Source organism: Ammospiza caudacuta, chromosome 9 (assembly GCF_027887145.1).
Source record: "Ammospiza caudacuta isolate bAmmCau1 chromosome 9, bAmmCau1.pri, whole genome shotgun sequence".
NCBI lineage: Eukaryota > Metazoa > Chordata > Aves > Passeriformes > Passerellidae > Ammospiza > Ammospiza caudacuta.
In genome coordinates, this window is record NC_080601.1 from 14267185 (window position 1) to 14291071 (window position 23887).

Genomic DNA, 23887 nt, shown 5'->3' on the forward strand with positions numbered 1-23887 from the left:
GAATCAGGGGAGAGCCAAAGAGAAAAGCAGCTGACCTGAACTGTCACTAGCACTCCTGCCTTGCTTCATGCTCAGTGGAGCTGCTAAGATAACCAATCTTGCACAGGTTGAATCCAGAGTGTTTCCAAGAACTGAGTTAATTAGTGAAGTATCCTAAAGTTAACTAACTCCCCTGCCAAGAAATGGGCTCTTCCATTTTCCTCACATGATTATCTGGGCACTTTCACTTTTCCATATATAGGAGCAGCCCAGGGACTGACAGATCAGGCTAGGTAGGGATACAGACTTCAGGCACATGCATACTCCTTGCATGCAGGCACGGATGCAAGCACATGCTGCTTTCACACACTGAAATTCAGGTTAGCCCAAGAGGTAATAAGTGAAGACAGCAATAGTCCTGCTGTTAGAGCCTTCTTGAACAGAAGGCACTGAAGGTAGAGCTCTCCAAGCCCCGTTTGTAGCAGCCCATCAGGAGCAGCATCAGAGCCATGAATGGGCCGGTGGATGGTTTATGTGATTACACGCTTGATGATGAGGGGGCTTTCATGTTCACATCGGAGTCCGTGGGAGAAGGACATCCAGGTAAGAAGCCAGCTCTGCTAAAAGTCTAAAAAGTGTAATATTTTCATTTGAGGTGTTTTAAAAGCCTAAAGAAGAATTTACCTGGTGTTAGTCTTACTAGAGAAGTTATTTGTAACAGTGAGCTTTTTCTACTTTATTTCTACTGGACTTTGTCCATACAGACTGTAGAACTGCTATAACTAGAGTGCTTCCAACAGGAGTTCATGTGCTTTTTGCAGGGTGTGTGTTCAGCTGAGGCAGGCAGTAAGGTTTATGGGTGCTGTTCTTTCCTTTTCATCTAACTTTTTTTCAGTATTCCTGTGGAGACACTGTATCTCTGACAGGCTCAAGTTTCACATATGGGTAAGAATGCATAGCTTGCTTCTCGAGTTCCATATCTTTATGGGCCCTGTGAAACTGTCCTGCACATATGGAGTGGTCTAAGACTCTCACCCATGACAGGAATATCCCTAAGCAGCCTATCTTGGAGCCTTTTTTTAGTGGTCCCAGCAGCTGTACATGGCAAAGCCACCAATTTGCCCCCTGCCTCTCACCCCTTTCCATCATCTGATGCAATATATGGAATTGCTTAAGCAAATAGTGGACAGTTATTTGCTAAACTTTATGTATGGTCAGCAGAGATTAGTTCAATTTTATTGAAAACAAATATTCATCCACCATAAACATACACCTTATGTCAACAGCAACTGTTCCCTCAAGTGAGGCCAGGGGACAATGGGCTATTTGAGGTCCTGAAAAGTGTATTTGTTTTAGAAGCTGATTTGGTGGCCTGTGCTTTTTGCTGTAATAAGGCTTTTCAGGTCTGTATTAATGTATGTGAGTGAATCATAGATGGGTAGGATGATTTTATAGCACAGGATAAAAAGGTCAGCAATGAGAACTTTACGTCTATATTTTGATACTCTTCTAGATTAACTTATTTCTGCAGATCAAATCCATGGCTGATGCAATTGAGTACCTCTCCATCAATGTGAAGGCAACTACATCAGGTTAAACCAGTTGGGGTTCTTTCTGATGTAACACAGTCAGAAAATAACAGCCATATTTGTCCTTGGAACCTATGTCCCATGTCAAATTTATGTATACTTACATCCAGTGTCTGAAGTGCTATGGAGTTTCATGGGAAAAATCACATAATACAGTGTGGTCATTTTACATGGATGATATTATTTCCAAAGACAACTGGTCACGATTTATGCTACTCTAATCATTATTTTTTAATCATCTTGGGGCATAAATAGGCAAGTCTCAGAGCAGAGAGAGTTCAACTGAGTCCCCAGATTCAACTGAGTCCCTTGGCTTCTTTCCTTTACCAGTCCTCTCTTTATCTCATTTCTTGTTTTAGCATTTGGCCAACTTTTTAGTTCTTATTCACATTCCCTCCTTTATTTCCAAACCCTCTATTGGGTTTAAGCCCCATGAATATAATTTTTCTCCTGTGCTGAAGTACAAGGCAGGCCCTTGAGAAACACAGTTACCACTTGGATATCCCTGCAGCTTCCCTCGCCTTGCAGAACTTGCTGGGTCTCTGGGTGCTATGAGACACAAAGTACCAACCTGGGATGTTTATTTTAGAGTGAGTGGAAACTGAAATTTACCTGGGTGTTTTCAAGGCTGTAATGCTTTCTTAAACAGCCTACTTCTTCACTTAGGGTACTGAAAACCCCCGTGCCTATGGCAAAGGGAAGGTAGAGATTTTCCAGATCAAAGGAGGACAGGCTGGCAGTAACTCTGGGTTGTCTTGCAAATTCTTTTTCCTGAGCATCAGCATTGGATCTTAATCATCTCAGTGACAGCTCTGGCTCCTGACAGCAAATTGATCACCCCTGCATCTGGCCAAGGCCCCCTTTCCCCTCTGTGGTTTTGCACAAGAGGTGTAGACATGCCATTAGGATTTTATCACCCAGGAAAATCTTGGCTATTTCTTAAAATGAGGCCCAGTGCCTGAGGCTGCAGTTGGGCTTCTGATGTTATCTGTAGCAATAGAATTTTACTGTGAGTTTTGATTTCCTCTGTTTATACAAAATGGATAATTTGCGTGTTCTTGATTATTTCTCTTCCGTATGTGATAGTATAATTTTGCTAGAGGGCATTATGTGCAGTAAAGATCCTGAATCAGATCTTTGTCTGGTGGAAATTTGAATTGTTCTGATTGTATTAGCTGAGTATTGACTGCTTTAATGGAGACCTTCTTAATGCACAAAGCAGGAGAAATAACATGCTTATTTATTTGAGTGTACAGAGAGCTGCCTTGTATCTGTGCAATGCCTAGAGCTGGGTGTCACTGAGAAGTCCAGATTCCACAGAAGCAAGTAATAGCTGTCAATAATTTACCTACAGATATCACCTGTGCTCCCCAAAGACATCACAGAAGACTGTTTATGCCATCTTCTCCCTCCAGATCCTTCAAAATCCCCTGGGCATAACATTTGGGAATTCCTTTCAGATCTTTAATCATTTAGTGGTGTAAATTCCAAACTTTCTGAAGGCTTACACGACTTCCTCCTTTCAATATAATAATAAAAGCACACAGAGGCATGAAAAAAAAAACTTTTTGGTTTTTTGTCTCTATTTTGTCACTGCTCCATTTTCCTACGTCCTGTAGTGTCTGTCATGCTGCACAGGTTTCGTGGTGCTTTGAAAAGCATTGTGTGTTTCTGTGCCCCATAATGTCCAACAGATGTCAAACCACCAAGGAGTAATTCCCTCCCCCAGCTGGAGTGGCTTCAGGTGGAACTGCCTGCAAACTGGCTGCCATTCAGTTTTCCAGAAAGTACTAAGGAATCTCTTTAAAAATATAAGACCAAACATCTTCTAAAAGTACCCTCAGGTTTTCAATCATATTAAAAGCATGTGTTTATCTTGTAGATGTTCACAGGGAAAAAAAAATCATGAAGGAAAAAAACCCAAGAAAATGCAGATCTGTCCAACATGTCTAATATCTAAGATTATATATACTTAATGATATGCATGATCCTTCAGTAAACTGCACTGAATAAGGAGAGCAGCTGTACATGATATTTGGACACTGCTAATATTGCAGTATCGCTGCACTTATCAACTAGCACTCCTCAAGGGTTCTTTTAGATAGGACAAATGTACAGCACAATGCCTGCATTTGAAGTCTTTCTAGTGAAAGTCTTTTGTAGGAAAGCTGATTTTTTGATGAAATGCTTATGATAAGTATCTGCATTTCTTCCATTTATTTTTTTTTACCAGAAAACTAACAATTGCTCTGTTTGCCGTACTTTTAATATAAAAATTCACATTCTAGTTTATTTTTTTTCTGTTGATAAAAATAACATATCATTAAAAATACTGAATTTAATGTTGATGATTATAGGTTTTGAAGAAAACCAACCTTGCAATTTCAAATGTTCAATGTTTATTCTATTTACTACACCATCAAAGCCAGTAGTTTGGCTGTACCACTTTGTTGTATTTTGTGGAGTTTTCTTGAATAAAATTTTCGGGTTTTACTGCTGTTCATAGTTTATTTTTCCTCTGGGTGGTGAGTCTGTGAAACTGAATTCCTATGAAGGTTCTGAGAACTTTTGTTAGGCTCTTATATACTCTAATGTAACAAACTTATGTCTAACTATCTGGAAAACTGTGAAGTTTCTTCTGATTTTCAGAGATCACCTTTGTTGTTGAACACCTCCTTTACTTCCTGGTATTACAACTGGGATTTTGAGTGGGCTTTGTCATCAGCCTCCCCAGACTCATTTTATGGTTAGCAAGAGCTGTTCCATGGCTTGTTGGCATTTCTGCCATAAGGCTGGGCCTATGGGATGACTGGATTTCATGAAAAGAGTCATGGCTGTCTAATATTTTCCTGCTCAGTCATTTTTGATACCTCTTTTGAATATTAATTTTACTGGATGGTAATTCATGACAGGAAAGTAAGCATGGACTGAATTCTGACCTATTAAAGGGTTTTTTAAAGATTTTAGTGTCTCACCAGAGGTGTTTCCTTATGCTTTCTCTGTTTCTAAAAAAGAAGGGAAAATAAAAAGAAAAAAAAATTAATAGACAAACCTCTCACACTTAGCAGATAATAAGAGAAATGGGCCAGCTGAGATGAGAAATTTAAATAACAGAGAGTGCACAAAGCCTGCTAAGCTTTGCTAAAAATAGATTGCCTGGTTTTATTTTACACCAGAGACCTTTACTAATAGACATGCCTTTACTTTAATGCATTAATCAGCCAATCATCCAGCTGGATTTCTCTTTCCTGTCTTGACAGACATATCTGTGTCTGGATTTGGATCTAGTTGCACTAGAACTGCTGGTTGTTGCACCAACAATCAGATATGACATGTATTATCAAACTGATTTGTCTCAGACTATTTTAATGTAAAGGTATGCTCCAAATTATTCTAATCCGTTATTTTAATTTATTAGTGTCTCACATAGAGTCAAAGATCAGAAGAGATCTCTAAAATGTAATCTGATCTGACCTTCATACACAGATAATAATATTTAATGCAAGAGCTCTTCAAACAAGCTAGTAAATGATAGTTGAAATTCATTCATACCTTTTAAAAAGATAATTCTATTTTCATGTAGACATTTGAAGGATAGGGAATCCTACATGCCTCTAGATGGTTTCGCTGGTTCTCACTCTTTTCAGATTCTCCTTTTTGAATCTTTATCTGTCTCTTGATTGATTTCATCCTGTAAGACAGACTTTTCTGATTTAGGGCATTTTTCTCATTCTGTCCTAAACCTTCCCACAGCTTCTTAACACCCTTTTGAGTGTTTTGGCAAGAATGTATATAACATCACAATGAGTGCCATGCAGGGAACTTAGGCATGTGGGACAGAAGCATCTAATGCAGGTGAGACATGCTTCATGTGGAGCAAGGGCAGCAATAAAGGTTCTTCACTGAAACTCTGGGAGCTGAAAAAATGACTACAAAGCAGTCCCAGTCGCTACAGTTTGCTACTGGGTATTGGACCATTCTAACCCCAATTGCTCTGTTGTCTCACCCATAATGATTACATAATTACACATTGCAATATGCAATAAATTGCATATTGTTGTCAATATTTCTTGCTTTTATGCTTGAAAATGTGGATATATTTTCTTATAAAATTAAAACTCTGAAGAGAGCAAGCAAAGATACATTTTAATCACTCCTGCCACCTTTGTACCCAGGTTTGCTAAACAAGGTTCAGTTGGACATCTAATTAAATTGCAAGTCTGATTCCCATTTGGTAATAATTGTCCCAAATTTAGTAATCCATGTACAATTCTTGCCAGGCTGAAAGTTCTAACGCAGTCTACATTTGCAAATTGTCTTTTGTGTTCATTCTTTTTGTGTTGAAGTGGTGAGATGGGAGTGAATATGGGAGATAAGAGTGTCAGAATCACATTAGTTCTCCAGTCCTTGATTTGTCCCTCTTAGCTAAATGTACATCTTCTTCACGAAAATAAGTGAGAATTTATTTTGACTTGAGCTTAAGTGTATTAAAAGCCTCTAATGACAGATTCTCCACAAAACATTGCTTTCCAACAGATTGTGTTGCACACAGCAAGGCAGGAGATTAATTTATTTTGCCACACAGCTTGCTAAGTGAAAATCTAAAAGCAATACTAGACCTTTTATTAAAGAACAATAAAATTAAATTATATAAGAATATTTACCATTTTCACATGGAAAACCTTGCTATGGGTGCTGCCCTTTTGTGTCCATTAGATTAGCTAGATTATTTGATTAAGATTCAATATTTGTTTTAAAGATTAGAAAAGAAACAAAGAAAAAGATAAAATATTATTATGAAAAGATTCAGCTTAAACCTCTGTACTTGGTATATGACTAAAAGTTTACCTCAGACAAACTCCATCTGGTAACCCCTTCTTTGCTGCTGTGTGCGTATTCCCTGTGCTGCCTTAGGTGGCTTGCAGGGATTATTAGGAGGTGACATTGCCAGATGGTAGGAAGCAATGACAAAAAGCAACCCAAAACCCAGCCCTCCACTGAGCTGTGCATTATCTCTATTACTCTAGACACTTTCTCAGGCTTTACCACCAGTGTAGGTCAGGTACATTGCACCTTTCTGTTGAGATGATGGAAGTTGTGGTGGAACATCCCCATTCCATTAGAGCACCACTGCTTTGCAGAGCTGGTGGTCCTGGAGAAGGTGAAAGCTGCAAGTAAAACCTCTTAACCTCTCAGGTTATTCTGTGCATTAAACACTTGTTTCACATCTAAGTGCAGAAAACTATAGATGAAGTTCTAGTTAGTTTACACCGGTAGGTAAATGCCCCACTGTGTCTACTGAGTTTGCTGAAAGGATGTTTAACGTGTCTTTCTTTTTAGCTACCTTACATATGCCAGTAATAAGCAATAAAAGAATTCCATTCTGAAAGTGATGCAAACAGTCCATGTTCTGTATGGAGTGCTGTGGTTTTGAATCACAGCTTTGATGTCTTGCAGATAAAATCTGTGATCAGATCAGCGATGCTGTGCTAGACGCCCACCTCAAACAGGACCCGAATGCCAAGGTTGCTTGTGGTGAGTTGTTTGCTGCTTTGCTTTAAGTCATCAGACAATCACATTCTTTTTTTAGGATGTTTGCAAAGACCTAGCTCGTTTCACCCTCAAAAAATGACATAAGAATTTCAGTTTTCAAAAGGAGAGATGAGAAGAAACAGTAAAAGTTATTGTAAAGATTGAAGAGCAAGCAGGCTGTAGAAGAGGAGCGCCATTGATTTTGTGTGTGGACTGAATTGTCCTGGAAGGAACAAGTTTGCATATCACTGAATCATGCCCAGTGTTACGATTTTCCCATTTGTAAATTGGACATATTAGTTTTTTCCTTGCTTTCGGACAGATGGTGAATATGAAAAGAATTTTTTATAGATGGAGTTACAATGCTAAAAATATGGACAGAAAGGATTTATACTGTATACATCCAATAGATCTCTCAAAATCAACATCATCACAAACACAGTTCTTTGTCTTAGTGGCTGGCTTGTTCTGCTACTGTACTCCTGCTCTCATCTCTCTTTTCAGAGACAGTATGCAAGACAGGAATGGTGCTGCTCTGTGGGGAGATCACTTCTCGTGCTATTGTGGATTACCAGCGAGTTGTCCGAGATGCAATTAGACATATTGGCTATGATGATTCAGCTAAAGGTTGGTGGAAAAACTAATGAAATTGTGGAAGAGCAAGCAATAGGCAACTGCAGAGCGGGTCTGTCACCACTTCCATACAGGGGCTTTAACAAGCCTGACACAAAATGAGTATGCTGTGGGAAAGCTGCTTACGTGGTGCTACATGATACATTTTCTGGCTTTACCTCAGTAAGTAAAAACCTTCTGTTAGTTAAAACTGAATTTGGAGTAGGCAGACTATACTTTGAACTGTGGTATTTGGCCACAATAGTTAACTGCAACTTGAACCATAGAACATAGCACTCCTCCAAACTTGCAAGAACTTGACTCTTGGTTTTCATTTGGCAAGCTGGTTGTCGCACCTTGGTGCGAAAGAGAGAGAAGAAACTTAGTTCATTTCATTGAACTTTTGTATTTTTGTACTGCAGGAGCATTTAGAATTCCCAGATGTAAAGGTGGTTGTCACTGCAGGGTGTTTTGTCAGCTCTGAATATCTCCTTTTACACTGAGCAGTGTGTGGTCCATACCTAGATAGTGAGATATGAAAATGATACAAAAGACAAAATGTTCTGTGCACCAGACACATTTCACTTTCTGATTTGCATGTATCTGTTTATACAGTAGAAATATTCCAAGTATTCTGTTACAGTGAGGTGTATCTTTTAAGAGCTTTTGGTTTACAAGTTGTTTTCTGCACTCCTTTGATTGCAATCAAATTTGCAGGAGGTTGTGATGGGAGAATATGACAGCAGCTCAGCTGCAGGTTGCCTGCACTGTCAAACAACAGCAATGCTTCCACAACACAGAGGCAAATCTAGGAAATCATAAATCTCCTTTTAACCCAAGCTGCCAACATTGATGAGGGCAGATTTGGTGACCCAGTAAAAAACAATTTCTAGAACTAAAAAAGAGCCCTAAACCAAGCAATTATGTACAGAAATATAATTTTCTTCTCTACATAGCCTACTGAAAAGAGGGTGAGGAGCATTCAAGTGGATCATATGCATATGGACATGTATATATGTTGTACTGGCTGAACATGAGTTTGGTCAGCAGCTGTCAGTAGCTACTGTACTAGAAAATGTTGGATTTGGAGAGAAGCAAGTTACTATTAATATACCTAGGAACAGGTGGGAAATTTTGTCACAATCTTCTGTAAGTCTTTCAATTTCTTTTTAAAACCTTACTTTTGGTGTTTGAAAGCCATATAAGTTCCCATTTCCAGATTTGTTGTGAGACCTGAATCTGGTGTTTTTCTGTTTGTTGTTCATGCAAAGTGCCATGAGAGATTTAAGTATGGACACTGATTTGTATGTATTACAAATAATGTGGAGAGAGCAGAGTCTTCACTCACTGAAAAACTCAGCTTCAGGGAATTCATGTACAGGACTTCATTAGTATTCATTTGGGAGAGGCTCATAATCTGAATTGGCTTGGCACAGGGAGTCAGTGCAAGAAAAAATCACAAGTAACAAGCAAGAAAGGCAGCCCTGTATGATCCACCCCATCCAAAAAATGTTTCAAGTGTGGTATTGACAAAAATTTTACAAAAGAATAGCAGTTTGGTTTTGAGTTCTGAATATGGTATCCTTCAGAATAAAAATTTTGTCCTCTGGGTCCAGATTACTTTCCTTAATTGTGACAGGAAAAGTTAATTCACTGCTATTATTTTTTCCTAATAGGCTTTGACTACAAGACTTGTAATGTTTTAGTGGCACTGGAACAGCAGTCACCTGATATTGCCCAAGGTGTTCATCTACACAGGAATGAAGAGGATGTTGGTGCTGGAGATCAGGTACACATAGCATCACATCTAAAACATCAAAGCTGTTTCAATGGAAAAAGTTTACTCCATATTAATGCCCTCTTTTTTATGCCAAAAGCCATGTCAAAGTATTTCCACACTTTCCTTTACCCCAGAATAAACCCATAATTTTATTAAAACAGTTGGAGGTTCCTTGAGGGCAGACTTTTGTCTGGTGTTATTTTAGCACTCCAGGCAAATCAGTAGAGCCCTGGCAGTTTGTAGTAGCTAAGGAGGTTCTCTTTAGAACTCAGCAAAGGTTTTTTTGCTGTATTTAATGTTTTTATTGTATAGTTTTAGGCTCATCAGACCATTCATCTTGCAGTCAGACTCGCCATATAATATGGAATAAGCAAAGGATCTTTTCACATTCAAGGAGCTGTTGAGCAGCAAAACATTAGGTGATGTTTCACCTGCCCTTGGCATTAGTACAATAAAAACCAGAGTACATTTAATTCTCACTTATTCCCAGAGGCAGCTCTTGTAATAGGTGCTCCATGTAATTAAGGCTGTCCAAACTGAGTTTCTCTGAGCTAAAGAATGCATGTAGGTATTTATGGTGTGTTCTCAAGACAGAGATACTAGCATAAAAACTGCATAATGTGACTGATGCCATATGAGTTAATTCAACATTTACTAGTTATCATTAGAAGTAATATCTAGTTTATATGAGTGTTGTTTTTATATGAGTGTTGTTGAGATCTGTAAGTGCAAGTATCAGAGTTCAGGAGCCAAGCTAATATTGTTAAAAAGTCCCTTGAGGACTAAATTAAAATTATTTTCTGCGGTCATGGGAACATAATACTACATAAGATGAAGAGATTTGACTTTCTTTGACACTTTGATGGCCTCACTTTCCATTTCATCCAAGTGCCTTCCTGTGTTTTTTTCCCCCTTTTTCCCCCCCACAACATACACTGCATGAGGAAAAAGAAAATGCTGCTAATTCTATTTAGCAAACAATAATCTGATGCAGGGAACATGACAGAATAATAAAATTAATATATAACAGTATGAATATAATATATAACAGTAGAAGCTGTGACTCTAAGCATGTGGCATTGAAAAATCTGAAGCAGGTGCCTTAAACTGTTTGAAGGGTATGTCCTTCATGGAGTGCTCACACCCCATTCCACTGAAATTTCAGATGTGAGCTGCAGTAAGTATAAGTGTGTCTGTATTCATACATAAAAGCCTCTGGAACATTTCCAGGGTACTGAAAACATCTTCCCCATGACAGAATAGTCCTAAAATATTTTCTACAATGGATTTTTTGTTTTTTTTCTGTGAAAGAACCTATTGGTTTTTTTGCAGATATGTCTTCATTTTTGTTGAGGTTTCTAGCTCAACATGTAAGCCTTCAGGCTAGTGAAAAATTCTAGGAACATGGGAGCTTCTCATTACACTATAACATGTTGGAGCCTGATCTGAGTTTTGGCTTCTTGCACTGTGATGTAAAACAGCAGAAAGTAAACCTGGAGGATGCTGCTGACTCTTTGCTTCAGATGAAATCTCATTGCCTTTGATTGTGGTGCCTTTAGCAGTGATTGAATTATGTTCTCTCCTCCTGCAGGGTTTGATGTTTGGCTATGCAACAGATGAGACAGAGGAATGCATGCCCCTGACAATTATTCTTGCTCACAAGCTGAACGCCAGGTTAGCAGAGCTGAGGCGCAGTGGGGAGCTCCCTTGGCTGAGGCCCGACTCTAAGACACAGGTAAACACTGCAGGGGATTGTCCACAACGTTGGAAACCAGCACCCTTTCTTTCCAGAAATACTGAAGGTTCTTTGAAAACAGCAGGTGATGTGTTTCAGCCTATCAGGATTAGTACAAAGAGCAGATAAAGCTTTTCTACTGCTTGTGACATTGACTCTTGGCTGTTGGAAAATGGTTAACTTGTCTCAGAGCACTCCACCAGCGTCCTGCCACTGAAGGGACATTTAACCCTTCAGAACTAAAGTGGTTTTTGCTTGTTGGAAAAGGGACATTCAAAGGATTTATTTGAATTTAGGGGTTCAGGCTGACATGAAGATGCACTAAGAACATAAATTTCTGAGGCCTGAGAGTTTTGAAGGAAACCACACCTGAAAGACATATTTTGGATGATTTCCTAGAGAATCAATGGGTTCTTATTGAGTTGGATTTTTTCTATTTTTTTTCTTTTATTTTTTTTTTCTTTAGCATAGCAAAAATTCAGTGAGGAAATAGGATATAAGCTTGATTTTTTATACCTTGGCATCACTGTGAGCGGTGATCACTCTAACATCAGTCCTGACATTTCGCTACAGTTTTTGGGATAGCCTGGGTGACATTTGACGGGTGCCACTAACACATTTACAGCAGCTCTGTTGTTTGTTCCCTCTGTGCCTGTGTCCCCCAGGTGACAGTCCAGTACATCCAGAAGAACGGGGCAGTGATCCCTGTGCGTGTTCACACCATCGTGATCTCGGTGCAGCACGACGAGGGCATTTCCCTGGAGAACATGCGCAGGACCCTCAAGGAACGCGTCATCCAGGTCGTCGTCCCTGCCAAATACTTGGATGACAAAACTGTTTATCACCTTCAGCCCAGCGGACGTTTTGTTATTGGAGGGCCTCAGGTTTGTGTTGTGTTATTTTGGTGGTCTTATGAGGTTGCCTTTCACTGTATGTGTGTCTTCAATGCTCAGGTTTTAGCCTCTCTGTCCCAGGGTAAGGAGCAAGCTGCCCAGTGGAAGAGTTTTCCTGCAGCTGGGTGTGGGAGAAGGGCTCAGGGTTTCACATGTCCTATGCCAAAGTAACCTTTGAGGGCCTGGTGATACTGTACACGTGTTGTGACCAGGCAGGCAAGTCTGCATTCAAACTTCCATTGCATGAAGAGTGTAGAGCCCAGTTCTGAATTTTCTCAAACCCTCTGGGAGCCAGCACTGAGTGAGACCTGCAGTCCTTCCTCATGGGAAGCACTTCTTACAGAGAGATGGACAAGAGATGCTTTACCTCTCTTGCTGTGAAACTGCTTTTCAGATCTGCATAGCTCTCACTGTTCTGTCTGACACCAGTAAGAGCAGAAGGTGTTCATCTTCATTCCTGAAAATCAGCCCAAATAAGGCTTCTTCTGGTGAGAAAAATAAATGTTCCTTTTACTTTTAGGCAGTGCAGGAGATGGGATTTATAATTTGATCCTGTTCTCACCAAAGTCAGGAAGAACTTCCACTATGTGTAGGATCAGCAGTTCTGAGATTAAGTCTTTGAAAACAAATTTACCATTATTAATGTTTTAATCTTCAGATGCCTTCAGAAATATCACAACAAAACTTCAAAACTCCTTCCTGAAATTAGGTTCAATTTTAAAACCAATCCAAGTAGACAGTGTTTTCCCTTTGTTTTACAAATTCATTCACTTACCAGAATTTTCTAGAATTATTTCTAAGGCACTCTTTTTTATATTAGTGCCATGTAACAGGTAGGAAGATGTTGAGACTTCTCATTATAATTATTGATTCTACAAAAAAAATGTATTTTTATGCAGCTGAATGGGTTGTATCACTGTAATTTTGTGTATCATTGATATCCTAGACTATGCACAAAAGGAGAGTCAAACTTGAGCTGTAACTTGGAGTGAATGAACCAAGTCATCAATCATAGCTACATAGAAAAGAAGGCTACGCACAGGAAAATTTTTATGTGTGCAGTGAAGTGCACCCATTAAAAATGTAAATCTTTCAGATGTGTACTGAACTGCATCCGTTTTAAAATGTACTGTAGTTACAAGTGATATGCCAGCCAGGTATCCCTTACTACTCTTGTGCTGGAGCTGTGTTGCATTTGTTTGCACATACAAACTGAGAAAAGTCACAGTGTCCTTTTACAGCTGTTTAAACTTGGGCTGAGTTTACTCAGTATGGGTCAATCTGCCTATGTGTCCATGACCTTCCAACTGCTATCATCGCTTGTGCAATTTACAATGGCATTGCAGCATAGAAATAACTATTTCTCCTCTTGACTTTGCCAGCTTTAGCTTTCTGCTTATTTCTCAGAAGAGCTTTACTCAGTTTTATTTTTAACAAAGCTAGCTGCAGGAGGCTGTCTTACCTCCAGCTCAATTCATCCAAGGAAAATACAGATATTTCACTTGGGATTTTTGTCTCATGTTTTTGAATGTGGTGGGACCTTGAATTCTGGCTATGGCAAAATGAGTAGGTTTGCTGCTGTCATCATTTTCCTATCAGCAGTACCTGCTGGTGTGATGAGGAAAGACCTTACAGCTCATCACAACGATGACTTCCCCACACTTTACAAGTGCATTTCAGCACCTCTGAAACAAGGGGTGGGGTTTTTTTTGCCTTTCACATGTCCATTTATTCTTCCTCTCACTCAGTTCTGCAGTCAAGTCATGGTGGCATGCAAGTTGTTCTCATTGCAACTGTCTGCACCATCAAAAATTGAGGCTTGAGGCAAGCAGAAAAACCCAAGAACAGGATCCTTTAATGCATGCTCAGCTATCCAAAATCCAGATTCATGTCTCAGTGCTCTCTTAGCAGAATGGAAAAAACAGTGCCAAAAGTTCACTTCTGTGTGTATGCAGTCTTTCTAAGAAAAACCTTGACTCCCCACTTGTGTTTGCCATGCAAACATTCCAGCAGTTGAATTTTAGTGACATGATGTTCTGAGGCAAAGAATTTCAAATCTGCCTGCACAGGTGGCAGCAGAATTTAAAATGTGAACATGTTTTCTTTCACACCAGAAAGCTTAAAGATTTGGTAAATTGCAGGGGTCAGATAGTCTGGTGCTGATCAGCTAACCCAGATCAAATGAAAATATGAAGCACTTGTGAGGAGCAGTCAGGATAGCTGTAGGCCACGAGAATATTATCTGTGCTTCTTTATTTAGTATTTTAGAATATTCATCTATAAGTATCTGTTCTTAGAAATAAGTAATCCTTTCTCGATTACCTATGACTGCCTAGTACTCCATACACATTGTGCACGGTTCAAATTAGACTACAAATATTTTGGGGTAGGAAATGCAGTTTTTAGTCCATATATGACACTCTCTGATACTGCAATGCTGGGTGCCACTGTCTCTGTGACCATCTATAAGGTACCACTGACATACATTTGACTGCAAATAAAAAAAGAATCTACTATTTAATATTCACACAATTTGTGATTTTGACTAAAAGATACAAAATTTTTTTTCATATTCTAAGCCGTGTGAAATCTCTCAATAGTTCCTTTATGGCACGCAGTTTTAGCAAAATTCCATACTAGGTTTGGACGCTTAGTAATTTCTAAACCGATGGTAATTTCTAAACCAAAGCTTCCATATTTCCAATTAAAACAGGCAGGGCATGCTGCAATTATCTGGGTGCAAGCCTGTTGGCTTGATTAACCAAACAAATTTGTGAATGGCTTATCTTGAGAACCTGGCTTTAAAGAACAGCTACAGCCAGTGTTGTACCTTGGTGCGACCAGCTCATTCCTTCAGCCACCCCCAGCAATGCCCGTGAGGGGCAGTACACATTGCTGCAGCTCTCTGAGGGCGTGCATAGCCTTGTTTGGGAGTGAGTGGGTGTGACATGGAGCCCTTGTGTCCCTGCTCAGGGTGACGCCGGTGTCACGGGCAGGAAGATCATCGTGGACACGTACGGCGGCTGGGGTGCGCACGGCGGCGGGGCCTTCTCGGGCAAGGACTACACCAAGGTGGACAGGTCGGCCGCCTACGCCGCCCGCTGGGTGGCCAAGTCCCTGGTGAAAGCTGGGCTCTGCCGCCGTGTCCTGGTCCAGGTATGCTTTGCTGAGGGTGTTGCTGCTCTCAAACCATTTTCCCTCTCTAGATTCTCTTTGAATGCCCGTGGTACGAGCCACCGTAGTAGAAGTGGTGTTGGTGATGGTTTTGTGGAGAAAGGAAGACTCGATGCTTTGTTCAAGCCCACTGTAATGTCACTAATAACCAGTTGGCTTCTTGAAACTGGAACTTTGCATTTAGCTTTTTGGCTATTTTTTGGCTACTTTTTGGTTATTTTATTGGCTATTTTTCTAGATATATGTTGAGCCCTCAACCCTTTGACACTCAGTCATTGAAATGAGCATGAGGTGACTGGATAAAGAGGGGGAAAGTAATCCAGAGGCCTCTCATTTTCAAAGTCTTCTTTTTTCTACAAATACAGATAGTGCAAATATGAGAAGTGAAGGAGGAGCCTAAGTTTTCATAAGATGATTCATAAATTAATGCTTTCTTCTGCTGCCCACTGTTGCCCCAAGGTGCTGTGTTTATTGGCTGACTAAGGCACCTTTTTTCCCCACAGGTTTCTTATGCCATTGGGGTTGCTCATCCACTGTCTATTTCACTGTTCACTTATGGAACTTCCCAAAAAACAGAGAAAGAGCTGCTGGACATTGTGCACAAAAACTTTGATCTTCGGCCTGGAGTCATTGTCAGGTAAAGAAACACACAGAAAGGAAAATATCCCAGTAGTTGCATCCAATAAACAATTTCTTGCAAAATCTTCAGCTGTTACTGAAGGCCTTGTATAGTATATGGAAGTCAAATAAAGCAGCTCTTGCATTCCAAGAACTTTAAGTTACTTTGCTCTGATAAAAAGGTATCTTTTGGTTTACCAAAGGAATTTAAAATTATTTCATCTTTTCCGTTTAATAGTAGTTATCATGAAGTATCTTAATATGAAAATTTTTTCCTTCTTTTTATTATACACACAGGGATCTGGATTTGAAAAAGCCCATTTACCAGAAGACTGCATGCTATGGTCACTTTGGAAGACAGGAATTCTCATGGGAAGTGCCTAAAAAACTTGTGTTTTGACATAAGTGACATGTCACCTTTTGAAACCAGAAAGGAAGACACTAATGATGAGGATGCCTCTGAAAATCAAATTTGACAGCTTTATATTCAACATAAGGAATTTTAGATTTTAAAAGGAAAGAAAGAAAAGGTTATTTTCTTGGGAATTGATTTTTTTTTAACCCGCAGTGTCTTTCATTACCTAAGATATAATGGACAGGGTCTGTTTTTTTAATCAGCATAAGACAGCAAAATACAGTTTAATTGCTGCTCTGTTGGTTCTTTGGATAAAGACAAAGTGTGACTCAGGTACTCAAACCAAAAGCTGAACCTCAAACCTTTGATGGGCAAAGGTGAAGATGACTTTCCCAACTCTGACTAAGGATCAGCAGATCTGTTGCTTCTGATTAGACAATGGGAAATTCTGGGGTCCAATTTCCTTACTGGAGTTAGCAATGCGTACAGCTGGGGGCTGCTTTCATGGGAGAAGGCTGAATAGCATCTTACAGTATCTTTGCCTCTTTTATAAAAGATGTTAACATATGTGTAATATTTAAATCACCTTCAGTGCATATGTGCTGTTACTGTTGCATTTCAATCACTGTGTTTTTGAAACATAAGCGCTCTCCTACAACACAACAATCATAGAATAAAAAGCTTTTTCTTACCATGTATGTAAAGGTGTATCTTTTTCTATGTTGCCTTTTTTTTTTTTTTAATGCTGCTGTAAAATGGTCCATCTGAACTCAGCTGCCTCTACTCTTGTAGGAATTTAGTTTACCAACATAATTTTTTTTTTTAATTGTTGTATGCATTTCCCTGTTAATAGGTGTATGATCACTCTTAAGTCCTTGTGATTAATGGAAATTCAGTGGAAAAGTATTAGATTTTTATTTGTAACTCTTAGGTTGTGGGACCACGTTTGTCTTCTGTGATAGTTTTGTTTGTCAGTAGGCAACAAAATCCTCCAATGCAAGGGCTTAATCCTCCAATCCTTAATCCTCCAATGCAAGGGTTTCCTGTGTATGGCCCCAAGAGGGACTTAATGCTTTCAGCCAGCCTTCTGAGAAATCGGGGCTGGAGAAGTGCTGCCACCCCGTGTTTATCTCCTAAATAAATGTCTTCATACAGCGCCTCCCGAACTGATGTGGTGGTGGCAAGGAAGTGCTTGTGATGAGCATTAAAGAATAAGCAGCCATTTATTCCTTTCAAGTATGTCACAAACACAATTTCTATCTAGTCAAGCCAGAGGTCTCTCCACTTTTATTAATTATGCTAATGTGCTCTGTGTTCTGTGTAAGTTGAGATAAACAGGTTTGTGTGTACCTTCTGATCTCCCAAGGACTTACCACATTAATCAGTGGGTCTCCTTGGGTACCCACCTGGTACATTTTGGCAGGAAAGTACCTTAAAGACCACCTGCATCTTAGAGAATGAGTTGGCAAAGATTTCCCAGGGACTGCTTTCCTGGCTGCATATTGCTTATCTTCCAAGGAGTATGGAATATGTGTGTGCCAGCCTCAGCAAGGTAAGCTGTTTGGAGCTCCAGGTCATAATGTAGTACACTACAGCCAGCAAAAGTAAGTGAATTAAAAACTAATAAAAACAAATTAATAAAAAACAAAATAAAAAATAATTTAAAATTAATTAAGAAATAAGAAATTTGTTTCATACCATGACATGAAAACAGAAGGTCTGTGCTCAACAAGAAGAAACAGCTGCAGACAAAAGGAACAGTTCTGCTCAGGTGGCGACAATAACAACCATTAAAGGTTTGTTGGAGAGGAGGGGGGTGCGTGTGCCCAGCTGGTTGGCAGGAAGGTGAGGCTGTCCCAAAGCCTGGCAGTGTGTGCAGATGTGTGACAGGCTGTGACTCTGAACCCTGCATTTCACACACGAGTCAGGCATACCTCTTCGACAATTTGATTAATCTGCTAGTAAATGTGCAGGGTAGAAAAGGTGGAACCTTTGTGGCAATTTTGCTACCTATTCAGCTCTTCCCATAAATGGATTTAAGCACATGAGGTTCATGGCTTCATCAAAAAAAAAAAAAAAAGGAAAAAAAAAAGAAAAGAAAAAAGAAATTAGCCAAACTCTGGATGCTGTAGGATACAGACCATAACCCATTGGTTCACATTTGATGTTCTGAGCTTTCTCTTGGAGCATGACATACAAGTTAAGGCATTATTATGTCTTCTTTATCAAAGTATGTGTTTGTGTGTGTGTGTGTGTGTGTGTGTGTGTGAGGCAAACACAGACAGATGGGAAGGTGGTGAGAGCCAGAGCATGCAAGAAAGTGCGTACACTAAACATGTTTACAGTAACCAGTTAATCTGAACATTTCCCGGTGGAGCTGGCAGCAGCAGAGCCAGTGTGCCTCAGTGCCCTAACGAGGACGTGCCCTTGCCCTCCCCTGACTGTTCTGGCAAGCTCTCCTTGTGCTTCCCACAAGTGGGGCAGTGTGTGCCTCCCCCTAATCCTTGATCCAGCAGTGCTGGGCACTGAGCTCAGGGTGAGCAGCTAGGCACACACAGGCACACAGCTCTGTGCCTGACTGCTCTGGGGGCACCACAAGCAACGAGTAATCACCCGTGGTCTCCTGCAGGGAGAAATGTTCGGCTTCTGCCTCCCCTGGAAAACACTGTTGGTTCTAAGTTTAGCAGCTCTTCTTGCAGGTAAGATGGTCTTGAATATAACTAAAAATTATTTAAATAGGGTTGTTTTAGAGAAATGAAGGGCCTGCTTGGGAGCCCAGCCCTGAGTGGCCCCAAACAGGCGCTCACATTGCTGTTTCTAACAAATCAATATTTGTACAGATTATTCAGAATTGAGCCGTGATCACCTCAGATATACAAACTGGTACTAGGACTGTGGGATAGGATACAGGCAGGGTAGAAGGAGAGTTCCTCTGCACAAGTGAGATTTGGGGTTTGTTGATGAGTCATGACCTAGCTAAGTACCTGCTTCTGCTTGTCCTTTAGATTTTACCAAAATCCGAGCTTTTGCCGGTCAAAGTGAATGCAAAAGTACAACCATAGATGATGTGAATGGGTTTCTCAAGGTAAGAGGTTGGCTGACCCAGGGTCTGTTCTGCACCCACCTCCTGTGCTGGTGGGCTCCTGCTGTGTCTGCCTGCCCTGGCTGGGCAAGCACAACTCGTGTACTGCTTTGGCAATGTACAAAGTACACGCTGGGGAGGGGAGGCACACACAAGAGCAGAAAAACATCAGTGTCATCTGACTTACCACAGCTTTGCTCCTGATACTGCTCGTCCAAAAAGTGTCCTTGTAGATATATTTTCCAGTTTGGCCCTGCTCCAGATACATAAAGTGGCTTGAACATAAGCAGTATAGTGAGATAAATAACAGTAGCTACCTAGAAATACATGAGCTTCTTTATGTTCACAGATATGTTAATTCTAAGGCTCCAACGTTTTCCTTTTCAACTTAGACTTTTTCTCCCCTATCTCCACAGAAATTTTCAAAATGCATGCCTGAAATCATTGCCAAGGGTGAAAAAGCTTCAGTCAATTTCCTGGCATGGACACTGCAAGGAACTCTTGATCTGCTGCGCCCTGTTCAGGAGCAATGTGAGGCCCCTCCTGAACCAACCCCTTTGCTGGGCGTTGAACAAAGGGGCAGAGCAGAAGCACAGAGGAAATTTTTTCTACTACAGAATGAACAAAGAGTCTGCATTTCTTTAGGGGAGGAGGGGCAAAATATAAAAGATGTCTCAGCAACAGGGAGCACTGAGGTTGGGGAGGCAGAGCAGCACAAACAGGGGGTCCTGCTGTCCCTGCAGCCCCAGCACTGGTGCTCAGCAGCAGCACAGTCACAGGGCCAGCAGGGCAGGCTCTGCCCTCCAGCCAGAGCTTCTGTGCTGTCGTGGAGCTGGCATGCCAGTCATATTTCTCCAAGAAATATTTGGATAGTTTTGGCTACAATAGCACTGAATGTCAGTGCTGTGAATGCAAATGCCACAGTGAGCTGCCTCTAAAGTGTAACTGGGGCTGATCCTGTAGTCATAGTGAAAGTGAGGGGGAAATTCAGTGGATGTGGCCAAAAAAAAAAAAAAAAAGTGGGGGCATGAAAAAATGTTAAACAAAAAAAAAAAATGCTTGCTTTGATGATGCCAGCTGGTGGAGACAGGTCAATGAATTTACTTGGGAAGGGGAAGATTTTATGCCCATTTTCACTCTGGTGTTGTTTTCTTGCTCTCTTTCCTTTTTCTTTTTATCCACCCAAAAGTTTGCAAGCAGCTACCTCCATGCCCACGCCCAGTGGCCCCAAAAAACGGGGGGCTGGTGTGTGTGACCATTGACAACACTCAGTACTGCAAACCCATGTGCAACCAGGTAACGTTCCTGCCTTATATAATGCTGCAACTATTCCTTCCTTTACAACTGCTTATTTGGTAAAACCTAATTTTCTTGCTATACTTGGTTTTATATCCCTCAGGGCTGGGAGAGGTTGTAGTGTTTGTGTTTACCTGCCCTGTTTCTTCCCCTTGCAGCTACCATGTCATGCCCTAAGACAGTGTTTGTTTATTTTCTCCCCTCCCTGTTTCCCAAGGGTTATGACTTCCAGTTCCTCAGGAGCAGCAGGCTGTATGAGGAGTGTGGCAATGCCACAGGCTTCTCCTGGACCACGCAGCTGGTTGGGGAAAAGGTGCTGGCAGTCTGCAGCCGTGAGTGCTCCTCAGATATATCTGTTCACACAAGGCTTCCTCGCTTCTGTTCAAAAAAATAGGAGGAAGGAAAAGTTTCTCTTTTGGTGACAGCCTTCTCATGTGTGACATTGTGAGAGCCAGTGCTGAGCTGGCAAATTTATGAGCAAGAAAACACATTAGCTATAATACTCTCATGAAGGCACTGCTGTTTCATCTTGGGGTACCAAATGTGGCATTTATGCAAATGTTTGTGGGAGGATGGACCTGTTTTTTTAAAAAAACAGTGAATTGGTATCACCCTAACACAAACCCCATGTTGCACAAGGGTTGTGTGACCCACTGAACAGACAGCAATAGGATATAAAACTGCTTATCTTCCAACAATAGTTGAAGAATCTCAGCAAATTGGCCAAACCTGTATGTACACCCAATAAAGCCCAGCAGTTGGGCCCCAGCCAGCAGTGCTGCCATCTTCATGGCAGCTCTGTGTGGGAGTGTAAGACTGCTCCCATTGCATCCATTGCTCAATCTGTGACTCAAAGCAGGCTCTATGACTCTGTTGTTATTGCCTTAATTTAAAAACAAATGTGCATATAGATACACAAAAAGCCCACCCTACCTCTCCTATGCTTAATGGAAAGCATTTTACTGTTGACACTGCCTAGCTGCTAGGGCAGTTGCTAGTTATTTTCCAAGGCTTAATAAAAGCAAGCATGCATCTGGGCACTTTTATTCCAAGCTAGAGACTTTAGTTTAGAAAATTGGAATTCCAGTACGTGTGCAAAGATCAGGACAAAGCTAAGTGAATTCAGCTGCTTATTTATTTATTTATTTATTTATTTATATCTTTGATCTTTTCCAGCCTCTGAGGTGGCCATCGGTGGAGCTAAATCTGCCTATTTCCCCAGCAACAGCACCTGTGTGCACACGGCTGCCTTCCCTGAGGCTCAGGCAGAGCAGCTGAACACCTTCCTGCAGGAGCTGGCCGAGCGCGGCATCGACGGCTCCAGCCGGGACCTGGGGGCTGACTGTGTCACCTGTGGCTACTGACAGCAGCCTGGGCACAGCCAGCCTCTCACAGCATCACAGAGCACTGAAATCATGGCTAGCACCTGTAAACACACAGCTTTTATTTTGTTTAAAGGTCTGGAGATCGTAGTCATTACCTCAGCTTTGGGTATGGATATACAGGCTAAATCTAATCCCGCAGCTCATGGCGAGACTGTCAAAGAGAGAAGACAGCTTTTATGGCTTTAATTTGTCTAGCTGGAATTAAGCAAGATTTTTTAAACAGTTGATTAATAGATACCTTCCTATTGGCTTAAATTCTTCTGGATCTCGGCAGATAGTAACACTGATTGTTGTCAGAAATTGTCCTGTGTCAGGGGTCCTCTTTACTGAGAAAAGGCCATACTTCCACTCACTTTTACAGCTGCCAGTTAGTCACTATTACTGCTCTGATGACCATTACAGCTGTGTAAGTGACAAGAGTTCCTGGCTGTAGGGATATAAAACTTTATTCCTTTCTTGTTTGTCTGGGGCCTAGAACAACAGCAGAAAACCTGTCCATTGTCCCCCAGGCACTAAGTGAAAGTGAAGATCAGGGGCAACTTATCACTGGAGATCCAGCTTATTTGTGGAGATGTAGCTACCAAACAGTATGCATGTGAATTATTGTGAAATATAAACAAGAAATGTAGATACCGCTTGCTTGGTTTTCAGTGGAATCTGTGCTTGAGGTAATATTTGAATTTTCTTCTGTTGAGCAAACAGTGAAGCTGTAGATCTGAAGACAGACTCATCTGTTTGTGTTTCCTTTCCCTTCTTTACCTTTCTCCTCTTTCTGTTGATCTCTCAGACACATAGTTTTGTGGTACATGATGTAAAATTGGCCTTTACCTCATTTATCAGATAAATGATTCAAATATATATATTTACATACTTATATTTCAGGCTCAGAATTGAGTCACTACAAACAAAAAACCCCATAAATAACCCCAGCTGCTTTAGGGTCCAGAGGCAGACAGTCATATGACAGTGAATGGAACAGATAATTACACCAGAAAAGGGATGAGTTGGCTGCTTTGGCTGCTTATAAAACGTGTGGCAATAAATTAAGTCATTGTGTTGGAGACAAAAGTGCTGTAGTCTTAAAGAAAAACAATGAGTTTTGAGTCACTGAGTTTTGGTTTTATTTATTTATTTATGGCAAACAAATGATTTCTATCAAATGAAATTATAATGTTTTTAAGTCTTTCCAGCCAAATCATTATCAACAAATGCTCAGATAAAATATCTGGAGTACTTTTCAGTATCATTTTTCTACTGGTGCTAAACCCCATTTTTTTCCTCTCAATTTTGTTATTCTATTCTAGTGACTTTCCAAACCAATCAACAAAAGAAAAGTCACTCATATTTTATTTTATGAGGAAATAAAATATGTAAACCAGCAGAAACTTTCATTTTTGGTTCATAAATCCTCATAGTGTCACACAGTGTGGAAGAATTAGGCTGGAAAGCCTTAATTTTCACTTGTCATGAAACTGATATTAAGCTGGAGATTGGGTTGCTGGGGTGTTTTTCAAAAACTTGCAGAGATGAGGTTTTGTTCTATTCCCACCACCTGAGTTATTATTTATAATGAGACAGGGAGTTGACTCAATAAGCCAATATAACACAGTTAAAAACTAAAGTAAATTTAATCATGTTATTTCCCAGAGTACATTTGCATAATTTCATTCATGTAAATGGTTGCTGTGTGTTTGCATTAACTTCTTGTTGGTGTCTGGCCTGTCTGAGCATAGGACCATTCCTCATGCTCCTGCTCTAGCCCCAGGATGGGGTTTGTTCTGGCACTAGGGGGTTGAGGAAAGAGGAAAATTCATATAGAATGAAAGAACTTAATACTATTTTAAACCATTAATTTCC

The 23887-nt window shown here is 40.5% G+C and overlaps 2 protein-coding genes across 2 annotated transcripts; both read left to right on the top strand.

Moving 5' to 3' along the window:
* Positions 1-255: 255 nt before the first annotated feature.
* Positions 256-16965, top strand: MAT1A (methionine adenosyltransferase 1A). The gene is made up of 9 exons (XM_058810535.1): positions 256-582; positions 7026-7103; positions 7605-7727; positions 9389-9501; positions 11084-11227; positions 11893-12111; positions 15094-15276; positions 15798-15931; positions 16210-16965. The coding sequence occupies exons 1-9, from the start codon at positions 489-491 to the stop codon at positions 16310-16312; spliced, it is 1191 nt and encodes a 396-aa protein (XP_058666518.1). The 5' UTR covers positions 256-488; the 3' UTR covers positions 16313-16965.
* An 88-nt stretch (positions 16966-17053) lies between these two features.
* Positions 17054-22658, top strand: LOC131561294 (uncharacterized). The gene is made up of 6 exons (XM_058810554.1): positions 17054-18966; positions 19273-19352; positions 19766-19880; positions 20539-20645; positions 20863-20977; positions 21822-22658. Exons 1-6 carry the CDS (start codon positions 18903-18905, stop codon positions 22007-22009), a joined length of 669 nt encoding a protein of 222 aa, XP_058666537.1. The 5' UTR covers positions 17054-18902; the 3' UTR covers positions 22010-22658.
* Positions 22659-23887: the final 1229 nt, after the last annotated feature.